We start from the raw sequence: 24,985 nt of genomic DNA, 5'->3' as shown, positions 1-24,985 counted from the left end.
CGCTGGGTGGGGGGGGGGCGTGCTGCTGCTGCTTCCCGGCGTCTAGGCAGTCTGGAGAGCCGAGGGAGATGACGGAGACCCCCCGCAGACCAACCCACGGGTATCGCGGGGGGCCTCCGTCACCACATTGCGATATTGATCGCATATGGTAGTACATATGCGATCAACATCGCTGCGGTAAGCGGCGATGTATCTTAATACATCCCGCCCATGATGTCATACTGATTGGCTACTGTTTGGTCTAGCACTATGTACTCATACTGATTGGCTACAAGTTGGTCTAGCACTATGAATGTTCCCATACTTACTGGCTACAGGCTGGTCTAGCACTATAAATGTTCTCATACTGATTGGCTACAAATTGGTCTAGCACTATGTATGTTCCCATACTGATTGGCTACTGTTTGGTCTAGCACTATGTGCTCATACTGATTGGCTACAGGTTGGTCTAGCACTATGTGCTCATACTGATTGGCTACAGGTTGGTCTAGCACTATATATGATGTCATAATGATTGGCTACTATTTGGACTAGCACTATGTGCTCATACTGATTGGTTACAGGCTGGTCTAGCACTATGAATGTTCCCATACTGATTGGCTACAGGCTGGTCTAGCACTATAAATGTTCTCATACTGATTGGCTACAAATTGGTCTAGCACTATGTATGTTCCCATACTGATTGGCTACAAATTGGTCTAGCACTATGTATGTTCCCATACTGATTGGCAACTGTTTGGTCTAGCACTATGTGCTCATACTGATTGGCTACAGGCTGGTCTAGCACTATGAATATTTGCATACATTGCTCCATTACAGCCTTACCTTGTCCATGGCTACAAGCAGCATATTATCCGCCTTGCTCAGAGAGCTGTGGCATCTTCCCCGGCACCAGCGTGGCATCTTCCCCGGCTCCAAGGTGGGATCTTCCCCATCGCCAGCGTGGCTTCCTCTCCGTCGCCAGCGTGGCATCTTCCCCGTCGCCAGTGTGGCATCTTCCCCGTCGCCAGTGTGGCATCTTCCCCGTCGCCAGTGTGGCATCTTCCCCGTCGCCAGTGTGGCATCTTCCCCGTCGCCAGTGTGGCATCTTCCCCGTCGCCAGCGTGGCATCTTCCCCGTCGCCAGCGTGGCATCTTCCCCGTCGCCAGCGTGGCATCTTCCCCGTCGCCAGCGTGGCATCTTCACCGTCGCCATGGTGGCATCTTCACCGTCGCCATGGTGGCATCTTCCTCGTTGCCATGGTGGCATCTTCCTCGTTGCCATCGTGGCATCTTCCCCGTCGCCAGCGTGGCATCTTCCCCGTTGCCAGCGTGGCATCTTCCGTGGCACCACCTTGGTATTGCTTCAGTTTGTGATGCTTCAGAGCCCCCGTGCACAATTGCGCGTTTCCTTGTTTTCAAACCCAGTAACAGCCCAGCGTGCCTGTGTGAGAGGAGCGAGAGGCTTTTACAAGACAGCTGAAGCTCAGCCAAGACCCCCGCTCTGCAAGAGCTCCCTTTAATCAGGTTAATCCCCGATGTTGTGATCAGCAAGGGACCCCCCAGCCTTAATAAGGTGTTAAGTGCAAGGTCAATGCATGTTACTCCATAAAATCTTAGCAGAGAGAAGACCATAACAAGGTGGAATGACGTGTTTATTGAAAGGGTATGGAAACGATTATCCACAAGTCGTTAGGATGTTTCTCTGCTGCCAGCTTTTATCCTCTTCTCTTTTCTAGATGCAACACTGTTTATTTTATTTTTACAAGCTTTTATTTATTCCTGACGCGTACGGTAGCATTGCCCAATATGGGGGAAACGGCGGCGTGTCCACGCATGGGGGATCATGACCGTTCCTGTCTAAATATGATTGTAGCATTACTGCGGACCTGTACTTAATACATATGCATGGTGCTATAATAATGACACAGTATGGAGACAGAATAGGAAGCAATCCTCTAATGTTACATGAAGATCCAGCTGGACACAGTCTATTATCTGCCGCCTCTCCGACCGTAATGGTGTCCTTATTGTGAATATATAGCTTGTTATTATGTTTACTGTATAAATGCATACGTACCCTAAATAAGTAATTCTGCACCCCCACACTTTCATGCCTTCAGCCAACACTCTCTCCACCTATTATGGGGAATACATCCCCCCCCCCCCCCCCCCCCACACCTCCTCCTCCCCGGGCCTGATCTCTGTAAAAGTTTCAGCCTCATGCTGACAGGGCAGGCTTCTAATTTTGATAGAGGGACCCCACGCTGGGGGTCATCCTCTCATAGTAACTGTACACCCCATGCTTTCACAGTAGCCAGCCCGTGTTATAGCACTGGTGCTGTACGTGTTTCCATAGGAGTGACATATATTTCTATTTATTTTATACAGCAGGGGTATTCAGTATGCTGCCATCCAGCTGCTGCAGAACCACATATCCCAGTATGCCCTGTCACAGTTTTAGCATGCCCTAATAGCAAAAATCTGGGAGGCATACTGGGATGTGTAGTGCAACAACCACTGGAGGGCCGCACGTTGAAGACCCCTGTTATATAGTATACATATAGTAGTGTCATTACATGCGCTCTGATCTACACGCTGTATCTTATTCTGCATGTCGGCCTGTATTAGGATTATACAGAGATATCCCTGTATATTTATCTGCAGATGTGCTCTCCTCATAGTATTCACTGCAGATCAGATGTACTGTAAATGATAAGGCACTGCAGAAAATGTTGAAGCAGTATACAGATGCATAGTAGTGTGCCGTACTGTATGGGTAACTCACCCCAGAATTACCTACATTGGGTCCTCTTCTTGTAAAGTGCTCAGTCCCAGCACAGTCCTCTCCCTTAGTTCCTGTAATACATCCTCTAAGGTGAAGTAGAGCTCTCAGTCCCTGCACAGTCCTCCTTCATAGTCCCTGTAATACATCCTCTAAGGTGAAGTAACGCGCTCAGTCCCAGCACAGTCCTCTCCCTTAGTTCCTGTAATACATCCTCTAAGGGGAAGTAGAGCGCTCAGTCCCAGCACAGTCCTCTCCCTTAGTTCCTGTAATACATCCTCTAAGGTGAAGTAGAGCGCTCAGTCCCAGCACAGTCCTCTCCCTTAGTCCATGTAATACATCCTCTAAGGTGAAGTAGAGCTCTCAGTCCCTGCACAGTCCTCTTCCATAGTCCATGTAACGCATCCTCTAAGGTGAAGTAGAGCTCTCAGTCCCTGCACAGTCCTCTTCCATAGTCCATGTAACACATCCTCTAAGGTGAAGTAGCGCGCTCAGTCTCTGCACAGACCTCCTTCATAGTCCCTGTAATACATCCTCTAAGGTGAAGTAGCGCGCTCAGTCCCTGCACAGACCTCTTCCATAGTCCCTGTAATACATCCTCTAAGGTGAAGTAGAGCGCTCACTCTCTGCACAGACCTCTCTCTTACTTCATGTAATACATCCTCCAAGGTGAAGTAGAGCGCTCAGTCTCTGCACAGACCTCTTTCTTACTTCATGTAACACATCCTCTAAGGTGAAGTAGAGCACTCAGTCTCTGCACAGACCTCTCCCTTAGTTCATGTAATACATCCTCTAAGGTGAAGTAGAGCACTCAGTCTCTACACAGACCTCTTCCATAGTCCCTGTAACACATCCTCTAAGGTGAAGTAGAGCGCTCAGTCCTAGCACAGACCTCTCTCTTAGTCCATGTAACACATCCTCTAAGGTGAAGTAGAGCGCTCAGTCCCTGCACAGAGCTCTCCCTTAGTCCATGTAACACGTCCTCTAAGGTAAATTATAGCGCTCAGTCTCTGCACAGACCTCTTCCATAGTCCCTGTAACACATCCTCTAAGGTGAAGTAGAGCGCTCAGTCCTAGCACAGACCTCTCTCTTAGTCCATGTAACACATCCTCTAAGGTGAAGTAGAGCGCTCAGTCCCAGCACAGTCCTCTCCCTTAGTCCATGTAACACATCCTCTAAGGTGAAGTAGAGCGCTCAGTCCCTGCACAGAGCTCTCCCTTAGTCCATGTAACACGTCCTCTAAGGTAAATTATAGCGCTCAGTCTCTGCACAGACCTCTTCCATAGTCCCTGTAACGCATCCTCTAAGGTGAAGTAGAGCTCTCAGTCTCTGCACAGACCTCTCCCTTAGTCCATGTAACACATCCTCTAAGGTGAAGTAGAGCGCTCAGTCCCTGCACAGAGCTCTCCCTTAGTCCATGTAACACATCCTCTAAGGTGAAGTAACGCGCTCAGTCCCTGCACAGACCTCTCCCTTAATCCCTGTAATACATCCTCTAAGGTGAAGTAGTACGCTCAGTCCCTGCACAGACCTCTCCTTTAGTCCCTGTAATACATCCTCTAAGGTGAAGTAGAGCGCTCAGTCCCTGCACAGACCTCTCCCTTAATCCCTGTAATACATCCTCTAAGGTGAAGTAGTACGCTCAGTCCCTGCACAGACCTCTCCTTTAGTCCCTGTAACGCATCCTCTAAGGTGAAGTAACGCGCTCAGTCCGTGCACAGACCTCTCCCTTAGTCCCTGTAATACATCCTCTAAGGTGAAGTAGAGCGCTCAGTCCCTGCACAGACCTCTCCCTTAGTCCCTGTAACGCATCCTCTAAGGCAGGCATGTCCAAACTGCGGCCCTCCAGCTGTTGTGAAACTACATATCCCAGCATGCCCTGACACAGTTTTGCTGTCAAAGAATGCTACAGCTGTGTCAGGGCATGCTGGGATGTGTAGTTTCTCAACAGCTGGAGGGCCGCAGTTTGGACATGCCTGCTCTAAGGTGAAGTAGTATGCTCAGTCTCTGCACAGACTTCTCCCTTAGTCCCTGTAACACGTCTTCTAAGTCCTAGGTTCTCAAACTCAGGACCCCAAAAGGTTCATGTTCTCCTCACAGAATCACAAGTGACATAATTAGCGCCACCTGTGGATATTTTAAAAGTTGTCAGTGAGTAATCATTACACCTGTGCCCCTGCTAGTTGACCTGGAAAACGTGAACTGCGTGGGGTCCTGAGAATAGAGTTTGAGGACCACTGCTGTAAGTTGCAGTAGAGCAGTCCCTGGACAGACCTCTCCCTGAATCCCTTGTAACCTTCTCTTAGTATTTTACTGTTGACAACACTTTGTCATTAGACAGCATACCGTAATAATTAGTTCTGCTGCGATGCCCCGTAACAAAAGCCTGCGCTGTCTGATTGTGTGCTCCTGCTCTCTTTTTGATCATTTTGAGCACATTATTGGAATAAAGTAGAAAATGCAGACACAATGGAGAGGAGAGTACTGCACACATTAGGGTTTGGAACGTGTCGTCAATGCTTACATGTCGACAGCCAAAATGTCTAACGCATAATGTTGACTGCAGAATACCGATACAGGAGTATAAAGCATTTTAACCATGTCGGCATTACAACTTTAATTATGACTGTAAACATCATGTTTTGAAGATATATAACGCTGACACAGTTAAAATGCTCCTTAACATTACTCCTGCGTCGGCATTCTGCAGTCAACGGTCCATTTTCGACATTTTGACTGTTGACAGTGTGATGGAGCTCACACACTGGGCGATATCTTGGAAGATATGAACAATATCGTTCATGAATGATAAATCGTTCATATCTTTCAGTGTGAATGTATCAACGATGAACGATGAGCGTGCCTGCAATCATTCATCGTTGATACATGCCTGTCATTTTGGACGATATAACATAGAAACATAGAATTTGACGGCAGATAAGAACCACTTGGCCAATCTAGTCTGCCCATTTTTTTATCCTTTAGGTAATCGCAACCCTTTTTGAACCTTAATTCTTTGTAAGGATATTCATATGCCTATCCCAAGCATGTTTAAATTGCTCTACAGTCTTAGCCTCTACCACCTCTGATGGGAGGCTATTCCACTTATCCACTACCCTTTCTGTGAAATAATTTTTCCTTAAATTTCCCCTGAAATTTAATACATAGATGTATGTACTCTTATAACGTCCAAATTGACCATAATTATCTTCCAGTGTGTGGGCTACATCGACCATCGATATTATCGTTGGTCGAATACATCGCCCAGTGTGTAGGCCCCTTAAGTATTGATGATTTAACTACATCTCATAGCAGTGGAGTACAACACCCTAAGGGGGCATCACAGTACCACCGTGGAAAAGCATCAGAGCGGCGGCGTGAAGTGGTCACATGACAAAGCGGTAGGTAAACCTGTAGCAATTGTTGCAAGTTTTGCCCAGACGCAGAATTTGCAGCCGTGCAAACCAGGTTGCACTATAAGGGGGGCAATTGCAAACTATTTTTTTCCCCACTTGCAACTAGATGCTTTGACAAAGAGCTGGCCGCTGTCCTTATACCGTCATACACCGTATGAATACGCAAGGGCGCATTTACTAGCAATGCAGTTAGGTGCAAAATTTGCAGTGAACCACAGCAGCGAATAAGGCAGCTGCTTACATTGTGTAACTTGCATTGGAAGAATGAAAGCTGATTGGGTGTAAATTTTTCACTTTCCTGCTGTACGTTCATTCTGATCAGTAGAAAGAGGACCAAAGAGGGTAAATTAAAGTCCACATGTGCTCTGCCATGCTGCTAACTTCTGTGACACTGACTCCTCCTTCAATATAAAATCTAGAAGTGATTCTAAGGGGTCTATTCATGAAGAAGTGAACCTGTGGAGAAGTTGCCCATAGCAACCAATCAGCTGCTCTGTACAATTGTGTAGTATGCAAATTATAAATGTTACTTCAGTGCTGATTGGTTGCCATGGGCAACTTCTCCACTGGCTCACTTCTCCACACTTTCCACTGCTTCATGAATAGACCCCTAAATGAGATGTTTTGTGCCATATCCTATGGCATGGAATATCCAGAGCCCTGTCTGGAGTCTGGACTATATAAAGATGTTGCTGGAAAACATAGAAGGATGTCAGGAAGATTAATAAGCAGTGTCTAAATGTTCAAAGAGGGCATATACAAGCCCATACATTAAAGTTACCTGAAGGTGGGCGACCCCATGGTCATTTTTGGTACTGATCTACCTTGAAAGGCCTACTTTTCTAGATGGATAAAATGGTTTGCATTAATATCAAGGGAAGAAAAGAAAGAAGTATTGCTGGACAACCCTGAAAACACTTTTCTAGTTCGAGACATGTTACACGGTCCTCTGTAAACAGCTGAATAGACCATAAAGCTGAAAAATCGCTAAGGGGTCTATTCATGAAGCAGTAAAAAGTATGGAGAAGTGAGCCAGTGGAGAAGTGAGCCCATGGCAACCAATCGGCATTGAAGTATCATCTATAATTTGCATACTATACAAATGTACGGAGCAGCTGATTGGTTGCCGTGGGCAACTTTTCCACAGGCTCACTTCTCCACTCTTTTCACTGCTTCATGAATAGACCGCTAAATAGAGTATCTGTGGTGACTTCATTGGTGTTGAAGCCGTTCCGTAGAGATGTTGACTATAAAGCTATTGGCTTATGTTCACTGACCTTATTATGACATTGATGCAAGATAGGGAAGGGCCCGCCACGTGATTACGACCATTGCACATTGACGCAATTCATGCTGCCGCACAGTGGCGCCAGGGCCTCAGTTAAGCAAATTGTGTTATCAAGCCCCCGGACAACTCACGTCAATGCAGAAGTTGATGCTATCGGGGAGGCTGAACTAATATCATTCCAGGAGAACCTTCCCAGACTCCCGGACATATGGGAACAGAAGTATATCTGGTTTTGCATGCTTCAGCTATTGCAGTGTTCTGATGTATGCTGAATAGTCCTTACAGTGAGCAAATAGCAGACTGACATCTTAATTGACAAAAATGCCGGCGTGTAGCCACTTTGTGCCCTAATCAGCCACTGCAAGGTTTGAGTGGTCCCGGCGTTTTAGTTGGAGATATCGCTCAGAACTTTGATGCTGCATTGATGTCCATCGATCTGAGATGCTGGCGGATGGCGTATCTGGACACAAGACAGCGGTTGGGTCATTTAGCAGATTGTCGCAAGTCCGCTGCGTCCAGAATCAGTTACGAATGCAGCTGCCTGCACCGCCGTATCACGCTCCTAGTTACCTGCTGTGCCTAATAGTCCCTTTATGTTTCTGTCGGCTGTAATGCTCTTATTATTATCATTGCAGTAACTACACTACAATCCCTCTAATATCACTTTTATACCTACTAGCGAGTCGCACACGGGAGCCTGACACGGGAGCTTCCTGGGCGCAACACACCTCAGGCCTCTTTCCCACCGCTGAATCCAACCCAGCATATTGCCGGGTTGGTGATGTCGGCGGTGGGGGCGGCGCTTGGAGATCACATGATCTAAAAAGTGCCACCCGTACATTCACTGTGAATGGGAGTGACCCGGCTTCCCGTTTACACAGCGCAGCTTGCCGGGTTGAACCCGTGTTCAACTCTGCAAGCTACCTGAGTTGGAATACTCGACCCGGATTATTCAAACTGGGCCCATTTACACCGCGCAGCAAAACGGGTTATGCGCGCTCATGTGCAATAACCCGTGTTACTAGCTGGCGGTGTAAAAGGGGTATTATTCTGCATGTGGGATACAATTGCCACTCCATATTTTATTTTTGAGGGATATTATAATGTACACAGTACTGTGCAAAAGTTTTAGGCAGGTTTGGAGAAAGTGCTGCAAAGTAAGAATGCTTTCAAAAGTAGAAGTGTTAATAGTTTCTTTTTAGCAATTAACAAAATGCAAAGTGAAGGAACAGAAGATAAATCTATATCGAATCAATATTTTGTCTGACCGCCCTTTGCAAGTTTGGGGCAGCATTTCAGCAAATGGAGTTGGGGATTTGGTCAGGATTAATGGTGTCCTCAATGCTGAGAAATACAGGCAGGTACTTATCCATCATGCAATACCATCAGGGAGGCGTCCGATTGGCTCCAAATTTATTCTGCAGCAGGACAACGACCCCAAACATACAGCCAATGTCATTAAGAACTATCTTAAGGGTAAAGAAGAACAAGGAGTCCTGGAAGTGACGATATGGCCCCCAGAGAGCCCTGATCTCAACATCGAGTCTATCTGGGATTACATGAAGAGACAGAAGGATTTGAGCAAGCCTACATCCACAGAAGATCTGTCATTAGTTTGCCAATATGTTTGGAACAACCTCCCTGTGGAGTTTCTTCAAAAACTGTGTGCAAGTGTACCTAGAAGAATTGATGCTATTTTGAAGGCAAAGGGTGGTCACCAAATACTGATTTGATTTAGATTTCTCTTCTGTTCATTCACTTTGCATTTTGTTAATTGATAAAAGTAAACGATTAACACTTCTATTTTTGAAAGCATTCTCACTTTGCAGCGTTTTTTTCCACACCTGCCTAAAACTTTTGCACAGTACTGTGTATATATGTCCTGTATTTGCGAGAGAGAATTTATGTCTGTGTGTGTGTGTGTGTTCTTGTCTGAGTGACGTGGTCTTTCATTTTCCTACGCACGCACCCATAGTAAGTTTTAAAGTAATCTTAATAATTACTGCGGCACCGTCAACCTATATTCCTAATGCCTGGTCAGGGGTGCAAAGCCGTGACCTCTCCTTGACCCCTAGCCTCTGTTTTGAAGTCCCCCTTGACCTACCCCAATAACACAACTAAAATAGTCCAGCATACGGGAGCCGAGATCACTTAATACCTCATCCAGCGAGCAGCCAGCCTCTGGGACGCTGTGCTTTAATCTCCCCATCCACACAGTGCTCGTTTTAATTTGCAAAATTGAACCCAGGTTGAGTGCAGTAAATCCGATGTTGGGTAAATATTCATTGCACCACTGATCTAACATGTCTCCATTTCATTTTGTGCGATTGGAAGAATTACCTTCCCGGGCCGCGGAGACTCACAGGCTGATTCCCATTTGAGATAGGTGGCTGCTCGCACTCCTGTACGTGACACAAGGCAAACATGAATATATTTTTAGAGCCTCTTTCCGTAACCAAGGGGCAGATCCGTTGCAAAAGAGCGTTACGGGCTCATGTGGAAACCACAGGCTGTCAGAGGATGGGGGGGTTTGTTGGTAAAACAGAGCAATAATTGGTGACTCTGCAATTTTCTCTATTCTCAACCACATTACTCATTACACACATTTTCCTGTCACATTGGGGATTATTTTATAAAATAGTACTTTGCGGTAACCCGTAGTAACCAATCAGGTCAGCTTTTGGCAGTTAAAGGTGGTGCGTGAAAGCGGATATCTGATCAGTTGCTATGGCTTGTTTTTAAGTAACACCAATATTTTTTAATTGCCTGCCACATACAGATGAGGCCCAGTAATAAGCGGTTTCCTCAGAGACAATGGCACTGGGCATTAAATGTGCGATATTAAAGCTGCCACAACAGAAGTTCCTGTTAACTAAAATAATCCCAATCTCTGAGTGTAATCAGTGTCTGTGTGGAAATTTACAGTGTGGGGGAGGATTAATATGCTCCCATTTCCTGTGCACACTGGAGGCGGCCATTTTGTGAGCTGCACTGTTATTACTGTGAATGCGGACTATACAGTCCCTACGTGCCTCAGTGAGTGATATCACTAGTGCCTTTTGGACTGATAGATTGCAGGCTGGTGTCTGCAGTGTGAGTGGGCGATGGGTATTTGTGTGTGGGTGATAGCAATCTGTTGTAAATACACACATTAGTTTTATTTTTTGTTTTTGCCATTCTCATGATTCATATATAGGAGAGATATAATAGTCAGCCTTGTAGAGAGAGAAAGTAGCAGCCAATCAGCTCCTAACTGCCATGTTACAGGCGGTGTTTGAAAAATGACAGGAGCTGATTGGCTGGTATTTTATATCTCTCCACTTTATCACTCTCCAAGGCTCCGTACATCTGCCCGTTTATTAAACCTTTTCTAGTGTCTAAAAGTAAAAAGACATATTTGCTCAGTTTTTCATGTTGATCTGACCACTGGGTGGCACCTCTGCAATACAAACAGTACCAAGCAGTGACAGTGGCTGCATTAGGCAGCCCCCAGTGTAAAAGGGACCACACATTACACTTATGCAGCGATTTAGCAAAGCTGGGAGAGAGATAAAGCGGAGAGAGATTTAGGGCCAGATGCATCATCCCTTGGAAAGTGATAAAATGGAGAGTGAAAAAGCACCAACCAATCAGCTCCTAAGTGACATTTTTCAAACTCAGCCTGTGACGTGCCAGTAAGGAGCTGATTGGCTGGCACTTCTCCAAGCGATGATGCATCTGGCTCAACCAATCAGCTCCTGTCATTTTTCAAACACAACCTGTAACGTGGCAGCTGACTGGAAGAGATCCATATCTGCAGTAACAGCAGGCACTTAAAACTAGCCTCACAAGTTATAACAAACAAGTATGATCACAATGGACGGGGGTGTACTAAGCCTTGAAGAGAGATAAAGTATCAGCCAATCAGCTCCTAACTGCCGTGTTATAGGCTGTGTTTGAAAAATGACAGTTAACAGCAGATTGGATGGTACTTTATCTCTTTCTCTGTACTGTATCACTCTCCAAGGCTTCGTACACCCTGAGAGGTGAGGGCATCTGCAGTCACTACATCCACTGAAACCTAGAATGTGACGGCAGATAAGAACCACTTGGCCCATCTGGGATGTAGTTGTGTGACCGGCAGTCACAGTACCGACGCCGGGATCCCTCCCCCTAACAAATCCTGACAGAAAATATGTGGCGAGCGCAAGGAAATTCGTTACCTTATTCTTTCTTCCTTCAGTTATGAAATACTTAGTATAACTTTAGAAGCAGAGAACCCTCCGGCAGCTAACGGGTCCATTCCGAGCCTGCAACGAGAAGTGCGTATCCGGTTAATGTAACGTCCCATTTTGTGTCCCACTGTTCTGCCTTTCTGGAATTTCCTAAGGAATGTTCTAGCTTGTACTCGGCTTCCTTTCTTTCTTTTCGCTGACTTTCATTTTTCCGTGACCTTGAAAGGTGATCCGCTGAATTAATGCTGTTTCCCCTTGTCAAATGATTCCACTGAATAAGATGTTCTGTCGCAGTCTGACCAGCCGTCCTGTTAGTGTGCTGCATTAGCACTGGACCAGCTCCCAGCCATTTGCAATTACCGTTATTAATTGTGGTTTGGATGGAAAGTAGGGGTGATCTGTCATACAATACGTTCTTAAATGCCACTTTAACGCCACTGGGTATGTTGGTTGCAAGAGAAAGGAGTCTGTATATTTATTTTAATTTAAACAGCCGTTTCGGCAAGAACTTGAAATGCCTTATGTATTTCATGGCAGTATTGTTTTACAGGTTCGGGTAACGTCGTCTCTGGCTATTGTTGTACTGAAATTCCCAGCAATCTCTGGTCAGATCTGCGCAGAGATCTATATCTATCCGTCTGACCTTGTGTCACATGCAAGCCCCGACCCTAAGCCTATCGCAAGTTTTACGCTAATCACTAAAACCGTTTCAATCCGCGTCCTATATTCAGTCACCTTTCTGGCCCTCCAGCTGTTTTGGAACTACACAGCCCAGCATGCCCTGCTACAGTTTTGCTATTAGGCTGTGCTAAAACATGTCATGACATGCTGGGGTGTGTAGTTCCACAGCAGTTGGAGGGCCGCATGTTGAATGGCACTGTCGTAGATATTGCCAATAACTCCAAGTTAATGATTGGGGTATAATACAATTTTATGGTGACGCCCCATCAGTATTGGGGTCCTCTTTTTTGGAGGTTCCGCTTTCAGCTCCTCAGTGGTTGCAAAAATGGCGTATTTCCACTCCTATGCACAGCCGCAGACATCTTGTGATGCACCTGCATCGGAGTCATACGAGCATGGTTACGGCCAGTCATTATAGGCGTGCACTTGCCGCTTACCTGTGGCAGGTGCAAAGGTTACAGGGCCTATCAGGTGTATAAGCGCATTTTTGGCGGCCTGTGCGAGTCCCGCTTCTCCCTGTTTAGTCTCTCCAGTCATAAGGAGTTGCAAGGGCCAAATACAGAGACGTTTGCATTGGCGCATATGTGCGCGTTCCCTCATGGGCCTGCACAATGCGAATTTGTGCAACGCACACTGCCTAAACCTATGTCCGCCCCTAGCATCAAGCACAGGGATAGGAAACGGGGGGGGGTTCTCCAGGAATAATATTAAAATCCGAAAATAGCAGGGTGTGTGATGTGGTGTTTGTGTACCAACAACATACAGGAAACCACTTCAGAATATCTTTTAACAATGTGGGAGGCACTAAAGTGATATCTGGGGTCATTTAAAATGTACGCACTAATATTTCCGCAGATGTCTTGCAAATATTTATCTGCCATTATTGCAAATTAAATTTGCTTGTTATCACTCTCTGGATCTAGTCTGTACCCCCAGGCTGAGGATGATCTTGCAATCGACTCTTTTTTTTTTTTGCACAATTATTTTACCGCTGATCAAGCTTATACGTCATGAACTGATACTCAAGAGAATCCCCGCGGGGACCGCATGCAACACGATGATGTCTCAGAAACAGGTATTGTAAATGAATTGCTTTAATAATGTCCCGGACGAGCGCTTGGTGTCTGCCAGGGTACGGACAATAACACTTAACACAGTCTCGTATCGATCTGTGGCTTTTTTGGACTGCTCCCTGGAGGTCAGGCTTCATCTGTTTACAAGCCGCAAATTGCATTCAGGAGAACCTTCGGAGTAGATCTTGGGTTTATTCTCAGCCGATGGAGGTATTAAGTCCCCTGCATCAGTTTACACATCTCAAAGTCATGGGGGTAGATTTACTAAGGTTTCTAAAAATGAAAAAGTGGTGACGTTGCCCTTAGCAACTAATCCACTGTAATTTCTCTGTTGCATCCTACAAAATGATAGACAGATTCTGATTGGTTGTTATGGGCAGCCAATCATGGTCTTCACGGCTACTTTGTCCATGTTTCCTTTTCTTTGTGCAAGCCTATGGGAGGGATCTCCTGTATTTAATACCGTAACATGGACAAGTGGAGTCTCTCCATACGTGTTACACTCCAAGCTAACCTGAGCTTGGACGGTTCTATGTTTCATGAATAGTTGTTTAATGTAAATTAGGAACTGTCCATATTAAACTGATAGCACTGTAGAGGTGTTTCTGATTGCCTGGCCAAAGTCCGCTATCAGTCCTTGGAGACTACAAATATTTGTAATGATTTTTTTTATTTTTTTTAAACTCCGAATAAGATACTACAAAGCTCTTCACCCAAATCAACATGCAGAGCACATGAGCGTTGTTTTCTGCATTGCGTCTTTGTTCTTGCTTTGAGGTTTTCAAACGGTAGCATGCAGTTTTTCTCGAGTGATGTTGTCTTCCTTGTGCTTCTTTTTCTGTTTAATTTTACATGATGCCGCACTAATACACAAGAACGGGTGAATTACGCTTCCATGTGAGATTATTAAAATGCTGTTCTAGGACAGAGTTTGCCATTTGTCTAATAATTACATAAAATAACACACAGAATAATATAGACTCTCTCCTTTCTTCCGTACAGGTGACGAAGAAGGTGAAGAGCATGCAGATGTTCCACCGGCCAGTCAGCAGCGCCATGCAAGGGGACCGCCTAGGGATCTGCGTCACCCAGTTTGACCCCAAACTGCTGGAAAGAGGCTTGGTTTGCACCCCGGATTCCTTGCACACCATCCACGCTGCTATCATTTCCGTCAACAAGATCTCCTACTTTAAAGGATCTCTTCAGACCAAAGCGAAGTTCCATATAACGGTTGGCCATGAAACAGTCATGGGCCGAGTCATGTTCTTCTGCTTGCCCCCGCCTCATGTCAACCACGAAGAACCTACGGAGCGTTTCGATTTTGGAAAGGAGTATCTGTACCAAGATAGCTACGTCACTAAGGACTCTGCGACATCAGAGCAGGACAAAGAAGGTGGCCTACAGGGAGATGAGGTCCTTCCCAAGGAAGTATGGGCCCTGCTGGAGTTTGAGAGGCCGGTAACTTGCCCCAGGTTGTGCCTCATTATTGGGTCTAAGCTGGACACCGACATCCATTCCAACACCTGCAGATTAGCATTCCATGGCACCCTGCTGGAAGGAATGGAAGATAAGAACTACACGGAGACCTTTCTTCCCAAGCTTAAAGTCTTCAAGATGAAGCTCAAGGAGGGACAGGTAGAGAGGGTAGGTACGCTTCTCTGTAGGGTTTCTGTTACTAGGACTAATGCTAAGACGCTAATTGTGATTCTGTACTTACTGTTTATCAGGAAGGGGGTTGGGCGGTTTGGCTGGCGTTTGGAACGGCAGAGGTTTGACTCCTGATCATTCTGCAGCCATTTCAGAATTAAAGGCCAACTAAATATCTCTTCCGATCATGCACATGGTAACCGTTCATTTTATGCTTGTGTGGGCAAGGGCCCACCTTAAGCTGCCCATAGACACCACAGTTTTGTTGGCCACTTTTGGGGTTTTAAACTTATTTGGCCACAAATTGCAACAAGTTTGCTAAATCTGGGTTGGGTCCTTCAGCGGCGGGCGAATCTGTTTAGGCAGTGATTTATCCCATCAGCCCCTACTTGAATCAGCTCCCAATTGACAAGTGTGTCTCTAAAATTGCTATTGAACATGAGTTGTTGATTAGTTTCTGAAACTGGGGCATGATCAGGAGGATGCTATGCAGTGTGACTGCAGTACGTCACAGAATTTGCATAGAAGTGGTTGGGTTAATTAGTCCTGGAGGGAACGGTTTTGCGTCTAGTGACGTCTGCAGCCTGCTGTGTAATTCCATCAGAATATCCTGATACAAAAAATCCTTTTTAGGAAACTCAAGTATTGCCGTGCCCATGCGAGAAGTCAGTACAATAGATTGTTACAAGTTCTGATGCAAGAATAAAATATATACATTAGTAAAGGGACCCGCTCTGTCCTGTCTGTCCCCTCCAGCACTATGTACTTACCCTTCCCAGCCCAGGTCAGTGAGATTCTTTGGCTAATGTCTGTACCGTCGCGGTGCAGTGGGAGCAATGAAGGCCTCACCCCCAGCTCCCATTGCTCATGCATGCAGGAGACTGGACAGATCCTAGAGGATGGGGTTAGGTACCCAGCCACGGAAAGTTAGGCTGCGGGGGAGGGGGGTGGTGGTTAGGTTTAGACACCAAGGGGGGTTGTTAGACACCAAGGGGATAGGTTAGGTTTAGGCTGCTCGGAAGGGTAGGGGAGAGGGGAGGGCACCCCTTACTCACCACTGTTGGCCAAGTAAAAAAGCGCCGGAATCCCAGGCGCCCGGTAACTCATACTGCTACCTCTGTGGCGTCATGCTGCAAGGAGCCCTACATATAAAATATAATGTTACTGATGTGTGAACTGAGCTAGGAGAACCGCAACCAGTGCTCAGTGGTGCTGGTTACCGTCCCAGAGTCACCTGTAGCTTTTCTGCTGGAACCCCGAGTGACAGTGTGGTGGTCTACTGTGATCCCAAAAGTGGCAGTTGCCAATAAAATGTATTTATATTTGGTAGCCTAGCAACCCCTAAAACCTTTTCATGTACCACAGTCGGGGGTGGATCATTAGATCGACACTGTCTAGGTTGACAATGTTTAGGTCGACAGTCACTAGGTCGACAGGGTTTGAAGGTCGACTGGGTTTCTAGGTCGACATGTTCTAGGTCGACAGGTCAAAAGGTCGATATGAGTTTTTCATGTTTTTTTGGTGTCGTTTTCTCCGTACAGTGACTGGGAAGCCCAATTAGTGCACCGTGTCCCCTTGCATGGCTCACTTCGCTCGCCATGCTACGGGCAAGGTTACCGTTCCACTCGTGGTCCACGTGGATCGTTAAGTATGAAAAAGTTCAAAAAAAATGTGGAAAACTCATGTCGACCTAGAAACCCTGTCGACCTAGAAACCCTGTCGACCTTGAAACCCTGTCGACCTAGTGACTGTCGACCTATAGTGGTCGCCCTAAACATTGTCGACCTTCAGACCGGATCCCCCACAGTCGGGGTACCGTCCCAAATCCTACGCAACTCATCTACAAGTCCAACCAAAACATTACTCTGAATCCTTTTCCAAAGGCTTTCTGTCACTCGTTGAAGGATCAGAAGCAACTGAAAGTTTCTAAAACAAACTATTTGTTGTGCTTGAAGAGTATATTCTGTCTGGTTTGCGGGTCAATCTGTGTTACAGGCGGTTGCGTATACTGGCAGATTCCAGGGGACACGCAAAGGTTTACAAGCTTTTTTCACTCATAAAAGTTTTCTTTTCCCTGCTGAAAGAAAGGTTTTATTTATTTGTTTTTGGTCGTGTAGTTTATGTTGGCTAGGCAAAGCCTGGAACGCAAGCATCAAAGGAACGCAATAGCAGAAGATATTGGCGGTAACCTGACAAAGTATACAGGTTTATTGCATGTCTTTCTCATGATGTGCCTGCCTTCAGATGTTCTACGTACTGCACACGAGCGTACAGTGATACTTATAGGACTACTGCCTCCGTAATGCGCCCATACAACCTTCCCCTACAGAAGCCGCTCTGTACAATCGATTCCAATATTGGAAGATTTTTTAATCAGGCATGAATGGTCTGTAGTGATGTGATTCACTATAGTCGCATCTTATTTTTTTCCGTTTTTGTTTGTATACAGTATATACACGAAACAATCACTCTACTTTACTCTAAGACGCATAGAAGTGTTCTATTTTTTTTCCTTACATGTTAAGCTGCCACTGAAATTACCATGGCAACCACAGTCATGGTACACACACTTGCATGATTATCATCATGTGGACACCCTATTCTAATTAACGTGTTTGGCTATTTCAACTGTACCCACTGCTAACCGGTGCATGAAATCAAGCAATGCAGTCTACATAGTCCAGAGATAAAGTAAATAGACCCCAAATACCATTGTATGGGGGCTTGCAGCTGGAGAGCCCTTGACGTTGAAGAGAGCAGTTCTGTCTGTGCGTCCAGTGTTTCAGACTTTGCACATCAGCGGCGGATGGGCGATGCCTTCAGCGCACAAGACGGTGACAAAAAATAGCAAACACTAAGGAAATAAACCGTATTTGTCCTAACAGCAGTTTCACGGAGACAGACGGCTGCCACAGGTGCAATCCATTAGCAACAGCCCATGTTTAGCCACAGAAGGTGGGAAGTCGGCTAGGGCACCTGGCGGTGCAAGGGTTACACAACTTGTATATTTGTGTTGTTAGCTGGTAGCCGGTGACAGGAGCAGCGAGGCGATGGGGGGGATACCTCTCGCTGTGTAAGAAAACACTGCCAAATAATCTCATTTTCTATGGAGCTGTAAGATGCCGCGCTCATTGTACGGGGGGCTGCCTTCACTCACTTTGCCAGAGCATGTCACGGAATGTGCCACAATTATCTTTTTTATTTGGGTCTCACACCTTAGCGGCAGTCACTTTCTGCAAGAACAAACAGTAATTGATACCGGGAGACGCCAAGAGGCTGCAGAGATTAATAAGTGAGCCACAGGATGCGGCGATAGGACGGAGGGGAGAGAATCGGGGATTGCGGAGAGAATTATGTGACTCTGATAATGAAGTATTCAGTTACTCGATTGGAGTGTGATCTGTCTCCATATGTAGCTGAAGGAGGGGCGGACAATGTTACCTGTTATAGCAGTCGCCTGTCCTGTCCGTTACTATTCTCATCACTTGTAAGAACCATTTATGCTAGAATAAAATAAAAGTAAGAGCCATTACTAATTATGGCTGACTTTCCAGAGATATTCATGAATAGCAACAGTTGCCTAGTCACTGCCCAGTATTACAAGATAATTTGCGCTACCTGTAAACCAAATGAGGAACATTGCATTTTGCTCGGCTGAGTCACTGGGGCGCATACAAGTATTTATCGTATTTACTGACAGCATATTCCATTGTGCATTCCTTGGAAACACTTTTCAGTGTTGTACTTAGGAACTTCAAACATTGTGTGGCTGATGCATAGGCTGTATGGGCTGTGTGCGGGTTCTGTGGTAGGATGATGGACTGTGTAAGGGTTGTGTGATGGGTGGATGGACTGTGTGCGGGTTGTGTGGTGGGTAGATGGACCGTGTACAGGTTCTGTGGTAAGATGGTAGACTGTGTAAGGGTTGTGTGATGGGTGTATGGGCTGTGTGCGGGTTCTGTGGTAAGATGGTAGACTGTGTAAGGGTTGTGTGATGGGTGTATGGGCTGTGTAAGGGTTGTGTGGTGGGTAGATGGACCGTGTACAGGTTCTGTGGTAAGATGGTAGACTGTGTAAGGGTTGTGTGATGGGTGTATGGGCTGTGTAAGGGTTGTGTGGTGGGTATATGGACCGTGTAAGGGTTGTGTGATGGGTGTATGGGCTGTGTGCGGGTTGTGTGGTGGGTAGATGGACCGTGTACAGGTTCTGTGGTAAGATGGTAGACTGTGTAAGGGTTGTGTGGTGGGTAGATGGACCGTGTACAGGTTCTGTGGTAAGATGGTAGACTGTGTAAGGGTTGTGTGATGGGTGTATGGGCTGTGTAAGGGTTGTGTGGTGGGTAGATGGACCGTGTAAGGGTTGTGTGATGGGTGTATGGGCTGTGTGCGGGTTGTGTGGTGGGTAGATGGACCGTGTACAGGTTCTGTGGTAAGATGGTAGACTGTGTAAGGGTTGTGTGGTGGGTAGATGGACCGTGTACAGGTTCTGTGGTAAGATGGTAGACTGTGTAAGGGTTGTGTGATGGGTGTATGGGCTGTGTAAGGGTTGTGTGGTGGGTAGATGGACCGTGTAAGGGTTGTGTGATGGGTGTATGGGCTGTGTAAGGGTTGTATGGTGGGTAGATGGACCGTGTACAGGTTCTGTGGTAGGATGATAGACTGTGTAAGGGTTGTGTGATGGGTGTATGGGCTGTGTGCGGGTTCTGTGGTAGGATGATAGACTGTGTAAGGGTTGTGTGATGGGTGTATGGGCTGTGTGCGGGTTGTGTGGTGGGTAGATGGACTGTGTACAGGTTCTGTGGTAGGATGATAGACTGTGTAAGGATTGGTTGATGGGGTGTAAGGGTTGTGTGGTGGGTAGATGGACCGTGTTCAGGTTCTGTGGTAGGATGATAGACTGTGTAATTGTTGTGTGATGGGTGTATGGGCTGTGTGCGGGATGGGTGTATGGGCTGTGTGCGGGTTGTGTGATGGGTGTATGGGCTGTGTGCAGGTTGTGTGATGGGTAGATAGACCATGTACAGGTTCTGTTGTAGGATGATGGACTGTGTAAGGGTTGTGTGATGGGTGTATGGGCTGTGTGCGGGTTGTGTGGTGGGTAGATGGACTGTGTGTACAGGTTCTGTGGTAGGATGATAGACTGTGCGGGTTGTGTGATGGGTGGATGGGCTGTTGGTGGGTTGTGTGATGGGTGGATGGGCTGTTGGTGGGTTGTGTGATGGGTAGATGGACCGTGTACAGGTTCTGTGGTAGGATGGTGGACTGTGTAAGGGTTGTGTGATGGGTGTATGGACTGTTTGTGGGTTGTGTGATGGGTAGATAGACCATGTACAGGTTCTGTGGTAGGATGATGGACTGTGTAAGGGTTGTGTGGTGGGTGTATGGGCTGTTGGTGGGTTGTGTGATGGGTAGATGGACATTGTACAGGTTCTGTGGTAGGATGGTGGACTGTGTAAGGGTTGTCTGATGGGTGTATGGGCTGTGTGCGGGTTGTGTGATGGGTGTATGGGCTGTGTGCAGGGGTTGTGTGATGGGTAGATAGACCATGTACAGGTTCTGTGGTAGAATGATGGACTGTGTAAGGGTTGTGTGGTGGGTGCATGGGCTGTGTGCGGGTTGTGTGATGGGTGTATGGGCTGTGTGCGGGTTGTGTGATGGGTGTATGGGCTGTGTGCGGGTTGTGTGATGGGTGTATGGGCTGTGTGCGGGTTGTGTGATGGGTGTATGGGCTGTGTGCAGGGGTTGTGTGATGGGTAGATAGACCATGTACAGGTTCTGTGGTAGAATGATGGACTGTGTGCGGGTTGTGTGATGGGTGTATGGGCTGTGTGCGGGTTGTGTGGTGTGTAGATGGACTGTGTGTACAGGTTCTGTGGTAGGATGATAGACTGTGTGCGGGTTGTGTGATGGGTGGATGGGCTGTTGGTGGGTTGTGTGATGGGTGTATGGGCTGTGTGCGGGTTGTGTGATGGGTAGATGGTCATTGTACAGGTTCTGTGGTAGGATGGTGGACTGTGTAAGGGTTGTCTGATGTGTGAATGGACTGTGTGCGGGTTGTGTGATGGGTAGATAGACCATGTACAGGTTCTGTTGTAGGATGATGGACTGTGTAAGGGTTGTGTGGTGGGTGTATGGGCTGTGTGCGGGTTGTGTGATGGGTGTATGGGCTGTGTGCAGGGGTTGTGTGATGGGTGTATGGGCTGTGTGCAGGTTGTGTGATGGGTAGATAGACCATGTACAGGTTCTGTGGTAGAATGATGGACTGTGTAAGGGTTGTGTGATGGGTGTATGGGCTGTGTGCGGGTTCTGTGGTAAGATGGTAGACTGTGTAAGGGTTGTGTGATGGGTGTATGGGCTGTGTAAGGGTTGTGTGGTGGGTAGATGGACCGTGTACAGGTTCTGTGGTAGGATGATAGACTGTGTAAGGGTTGTGTGATGGGTGTATGGGCTGTGTGCGGGTTCTGTGGTAAGATGGTAGACTGTGTAAGGGTTGTGTGATGGGTGTATGGGCTGTGTAAGGGTTGTGTGGTGGGTAGATGGACCGTGTACAGGTTCTGTGGTAGGATGATAGACTGTGTAAGGGTTGTGTGATGGGTGTATGGGCTGTGTGCGGGTTCTGTGGTAGGATGATAGACTGTGTAAGGGTTGTGTGATGGGCGTATGGGCTGTGTGCGGGTTGTGTGGTGGGTAGATGGACTGTGTACAGGTTCTGTGGTAGGATGATAGACTGTGTAAGGATTGGTTGATGGGGTGTAAGGGTTGTGTGGTGGGTAGATGGACCGTGTTCAGGTTCTGTGGTAGGATGATAGACTGTGTAATTGTTGTGTGATGGGTGTATGGGCTGTGTGCGGGATGGGTGTATGGGCTGTGTGCGGGTTGTGTGATGGGTGTATGGGCTGTGTGCAGGTTGTGTGATGGGTAGATAGACCATGTACAGGTTCTGTTGTAGGATGATGGACTGTGTAAGGGTTGTGTGATGGGTGTATGGGCTGTGTGCGGGTTGTGTGGTGGGTAGATGGACTGTGTGTACAGGTTCTGTGGTAGGATGATAGACTGTGTGCGGGTTGTGTGATGGGTGGATGGGCTGTTGGTGGGTTGTGTGATGGGTAGATGGACCGTGTACAGGTTCTGTGGTAGGATGGTGGACTGTGTAAGGGTTGTGTGATGGGTGTATGGACTGTTTGTGGGTTGTGTGATGGGTAGATAGACCATGTACAGGTTCTGTTGTAGGATGATGGACTGTGTAAGGGTTGTGTGGTGGGTGTATGGGCTGTTGGTGGGTTGTGTGATGGGTAGATGGACATTGTACAGGTTCTGTGGTAGGATGGTGGACTGTGTAAGGGTTGTCTGATGGGTGTATGGGCTGTGTGCGGGTTGTGTGATGGGTGTATGGGCTGTGTGCAGGGGTTGTGTGATGGGTAGATAGACCATGTACAGGTTCTGTGGTAGAATGATGGACTGTGTAAGGGTTGTGTGGTGGGTGCATGGGCTGTGTGCGGGTTGTGTGATGGGTGTATGGGCTGTGTGCGGGTTGTGTGATGGGTGTATGGGCTGTGTGATGGGTGTATGGGCTGTGTGCGGGTTGTGTGATGGGTGTATGGGCTGTGTGCAGGGGTTGTGTGATGGGTAGATAGACCATGTACAGGTTCTGTGGTAGAATGATGGACTGTGTGCGGGTTGTGTGATGGGTGTATGGGCTGTGTGCGGGTTGTGTGGTGTGTAGATGGACTGTGTGTACAGGTTCTGTGGTAGGATGATAGACTGTGTGCGGGTTGTGTGATGGGTGGATGGGCTGTTGGTGGGTTGTGTGATGGGTAGATGGACCGTGTACAGGTTCTGTGGTAGGATGGTGGACTGTGTAAGGGTTGTGTGATGGGTGTATGGACTGTTTGTGGGTTGTTTGATGGGTAGATAGACCATGTACAGGTTCTGTTGTAGGATGATGGACTGTGTAAGGGTTGTGTGGTGGGTGTATGGGCTGTTGGTGGGTTGTGTGATGGGTAGATGGACATTGTACAGGTTCTGTGGTAGGATGGTGGACTGTGTAAGGGTTGTCTGATGGGTGTATGGGCTGTGTGCGGGTTGTGTGATGGGTGTATGGGCTGTGTGCGGGTTGTGTGATGGGTGTATGGGCTGTGTGCGGGTTGTGTGATGGGTGTATGGGCTGTGTGCGGGTTGTGTGATGGGTGTATGGGCTGTGTGCAGGGGTTGTGTGATGGGTAGATAGACCATGTACAGGTTTTGTGGTAGAATGATGGACTGTGTAAGGGTTGTGTGGTGGGTGCATGGGCTGTGTGCGGGTTGTGTGATGGGTGTATGGGCTGTGTGCGGGTTGTGTGATGGGTGTATGGGCTGTGTGCGGGTTGTGTGATGGGTGTATGGGCTGTGTGCGGGTTGTGTGATGGGTGTATGGGCTGTGTGCAGGGGTTGTGTGATGGGTAGATAGACCATGTACAGGTTCTGTGGTAGAATGATGGACTGTGTGCGGGTTGTGTGATGGGTGTATGGGCTGTGTGCGGGTTGTGTGGTGGATAGATGGACTGTGTGTACAGGTTCTGTGGTAGGATGATAGACTGTGTGCGGGTTGTGTGATGGGTGGATGGGCTGTTGGTGGGTTGTGTGATGGGTGTATGGGCTGTGTGCAGGGGTTGTGTGATGGGTAGATAGACCATGTACAGGTTCTGTGGTAGAATGATGGACTGTGTGCGGGTTGTGTGATGGGTGTATGGGCTGTGTGCGGGTTGTGTGGTGGGTAGATGGACTGTGTGTACAGGTTCTGTGGTAGGATGATAGACTGTGTGCGGGTTGTGTGATGGGTGGATGGGCGGTTGGTGGGTTGTGTGATGGGTGTATGGGCTGTGTGCGGGTTGTGTGATGGGTAGATGGACATTGTACAGGTTCTGTGGTAGGATGGTGGACTGTGTAAGGGTTGTCTGATGTGTGAATGGACTGTGTGCGGGTTGTGTGATGGGTAGATAGACCATGTACAGGTTCTGTTGTAGGATGATGGACTGTGTAAGGGTTGTATGGTGGGTGTATGGGCTGTGTGCGGGTTGTGTGATGGGTGTATGGGCTGTGTGCAGGGGTTGTGTGATGGGTGTATGGGCTGTGTGCAGGTTGTGTGATGGGTAGATAGACCATGTACAGGTTCTGTGGTAGAATGATGGACTGTGTAAGGGTTGTGTGATGGGTGTATGGGTTGTGTGCGGGTTGTGTGATGGGTGTATGGGCTGTGTGATGGGTAGATAGACCATGTACAGGTTCTGTGGTAGGATGATAGACTGTGTAATTGTTGTGTGATGGGTGTATGGGCTGTGTGCGCGTTGTGTGATGGGTAGATGGACTGTGTACAGATTCTGTGGTAGGATGATAGACTGTTTAAGGATTGTTTGATGGGGTGTAATGGTTGTGTGGTGGGTAGATGGACCGTGTTCAGGTTCTGTGGTAGGATGATAGACTGTGTAATTGTTGTGTGATGGGTGTATGGGCTGTGTGCGGGATGGGTGTATGGGCTGTGTGCGGGTTGTGTGATGGGTGTATGGGCTGTGTGCGGGTTGTGTGGTGGGTAGATGGACTGTGTGTACAGGTTCTGTGGTAGGATGATAGACTGTGTGCGGGTTGTGTGATGGGTGGATGGGCTGTTGGTGGGTTGTGTGATGGGTAGATGGACCGTGTACAGGTTCTGTGGTAGGATGGTGGACTGTGTAAGGGTTGTCTGATGGGTGTATGGGCTGTGTGCAGGTTGTGTGATGGGTAGATAGACCATGTACAAGTTCTGTTGTAGGATGATGGACTGTGTAAGGGTTGTGTGGTGGGTGTATGGGCTGTGTAAGGGTTGTGTGGTGGGTGTATGGGCTGTGTGCGGGTTGTGTGATGGGTGTATGGGCTGTGTGCAGGTTGTGT

General features: G+C 47.4%; 1 protein-coding gene across 1 annotated transcript in view; it reads left to right on the top strand.

Annotated features, from left to right (window-relative positions):
- EEFSEC (eukaryotic elongation factor, selenocysteine-tRNA specific) overlaps positions 1-24,985 on the top strand; it is a 222,087-nt gene that overhangs the window by 126,666 nt on the left and 70,436 nt on the right. Inside the window, exon 5 of the mRNA XM_063941172.1 lies at positions 14,439-15,080. Coding sequence (XP_063797242.1) covers positions 14,439-15,080 — 642 coding nt within the window. The remainder of the gene's footprint in view (positions 1-14,438; positions 15,081-24,985) is intronic.

This window comes from Pseudophryne corroboree, chromosome 9, assembly GCF_028390025.1.
Source record: "Pseudophryne corroboree isolate aPseCor3 chromosome 9, aPseCor3.hap2, whole genome shotgun sequence".
Classification (NCBI taxonomy): Eukaryota; Metazoa; Chordata; class Amphibia; order Anura; family Myobatrachidae; genus Pseudophryne; species Pseudophryne corroboree.
Note: the sequence above shows the minus strand (reverse complement) of the source record. Positions and strands in the feature narration are given on the sequence as shown.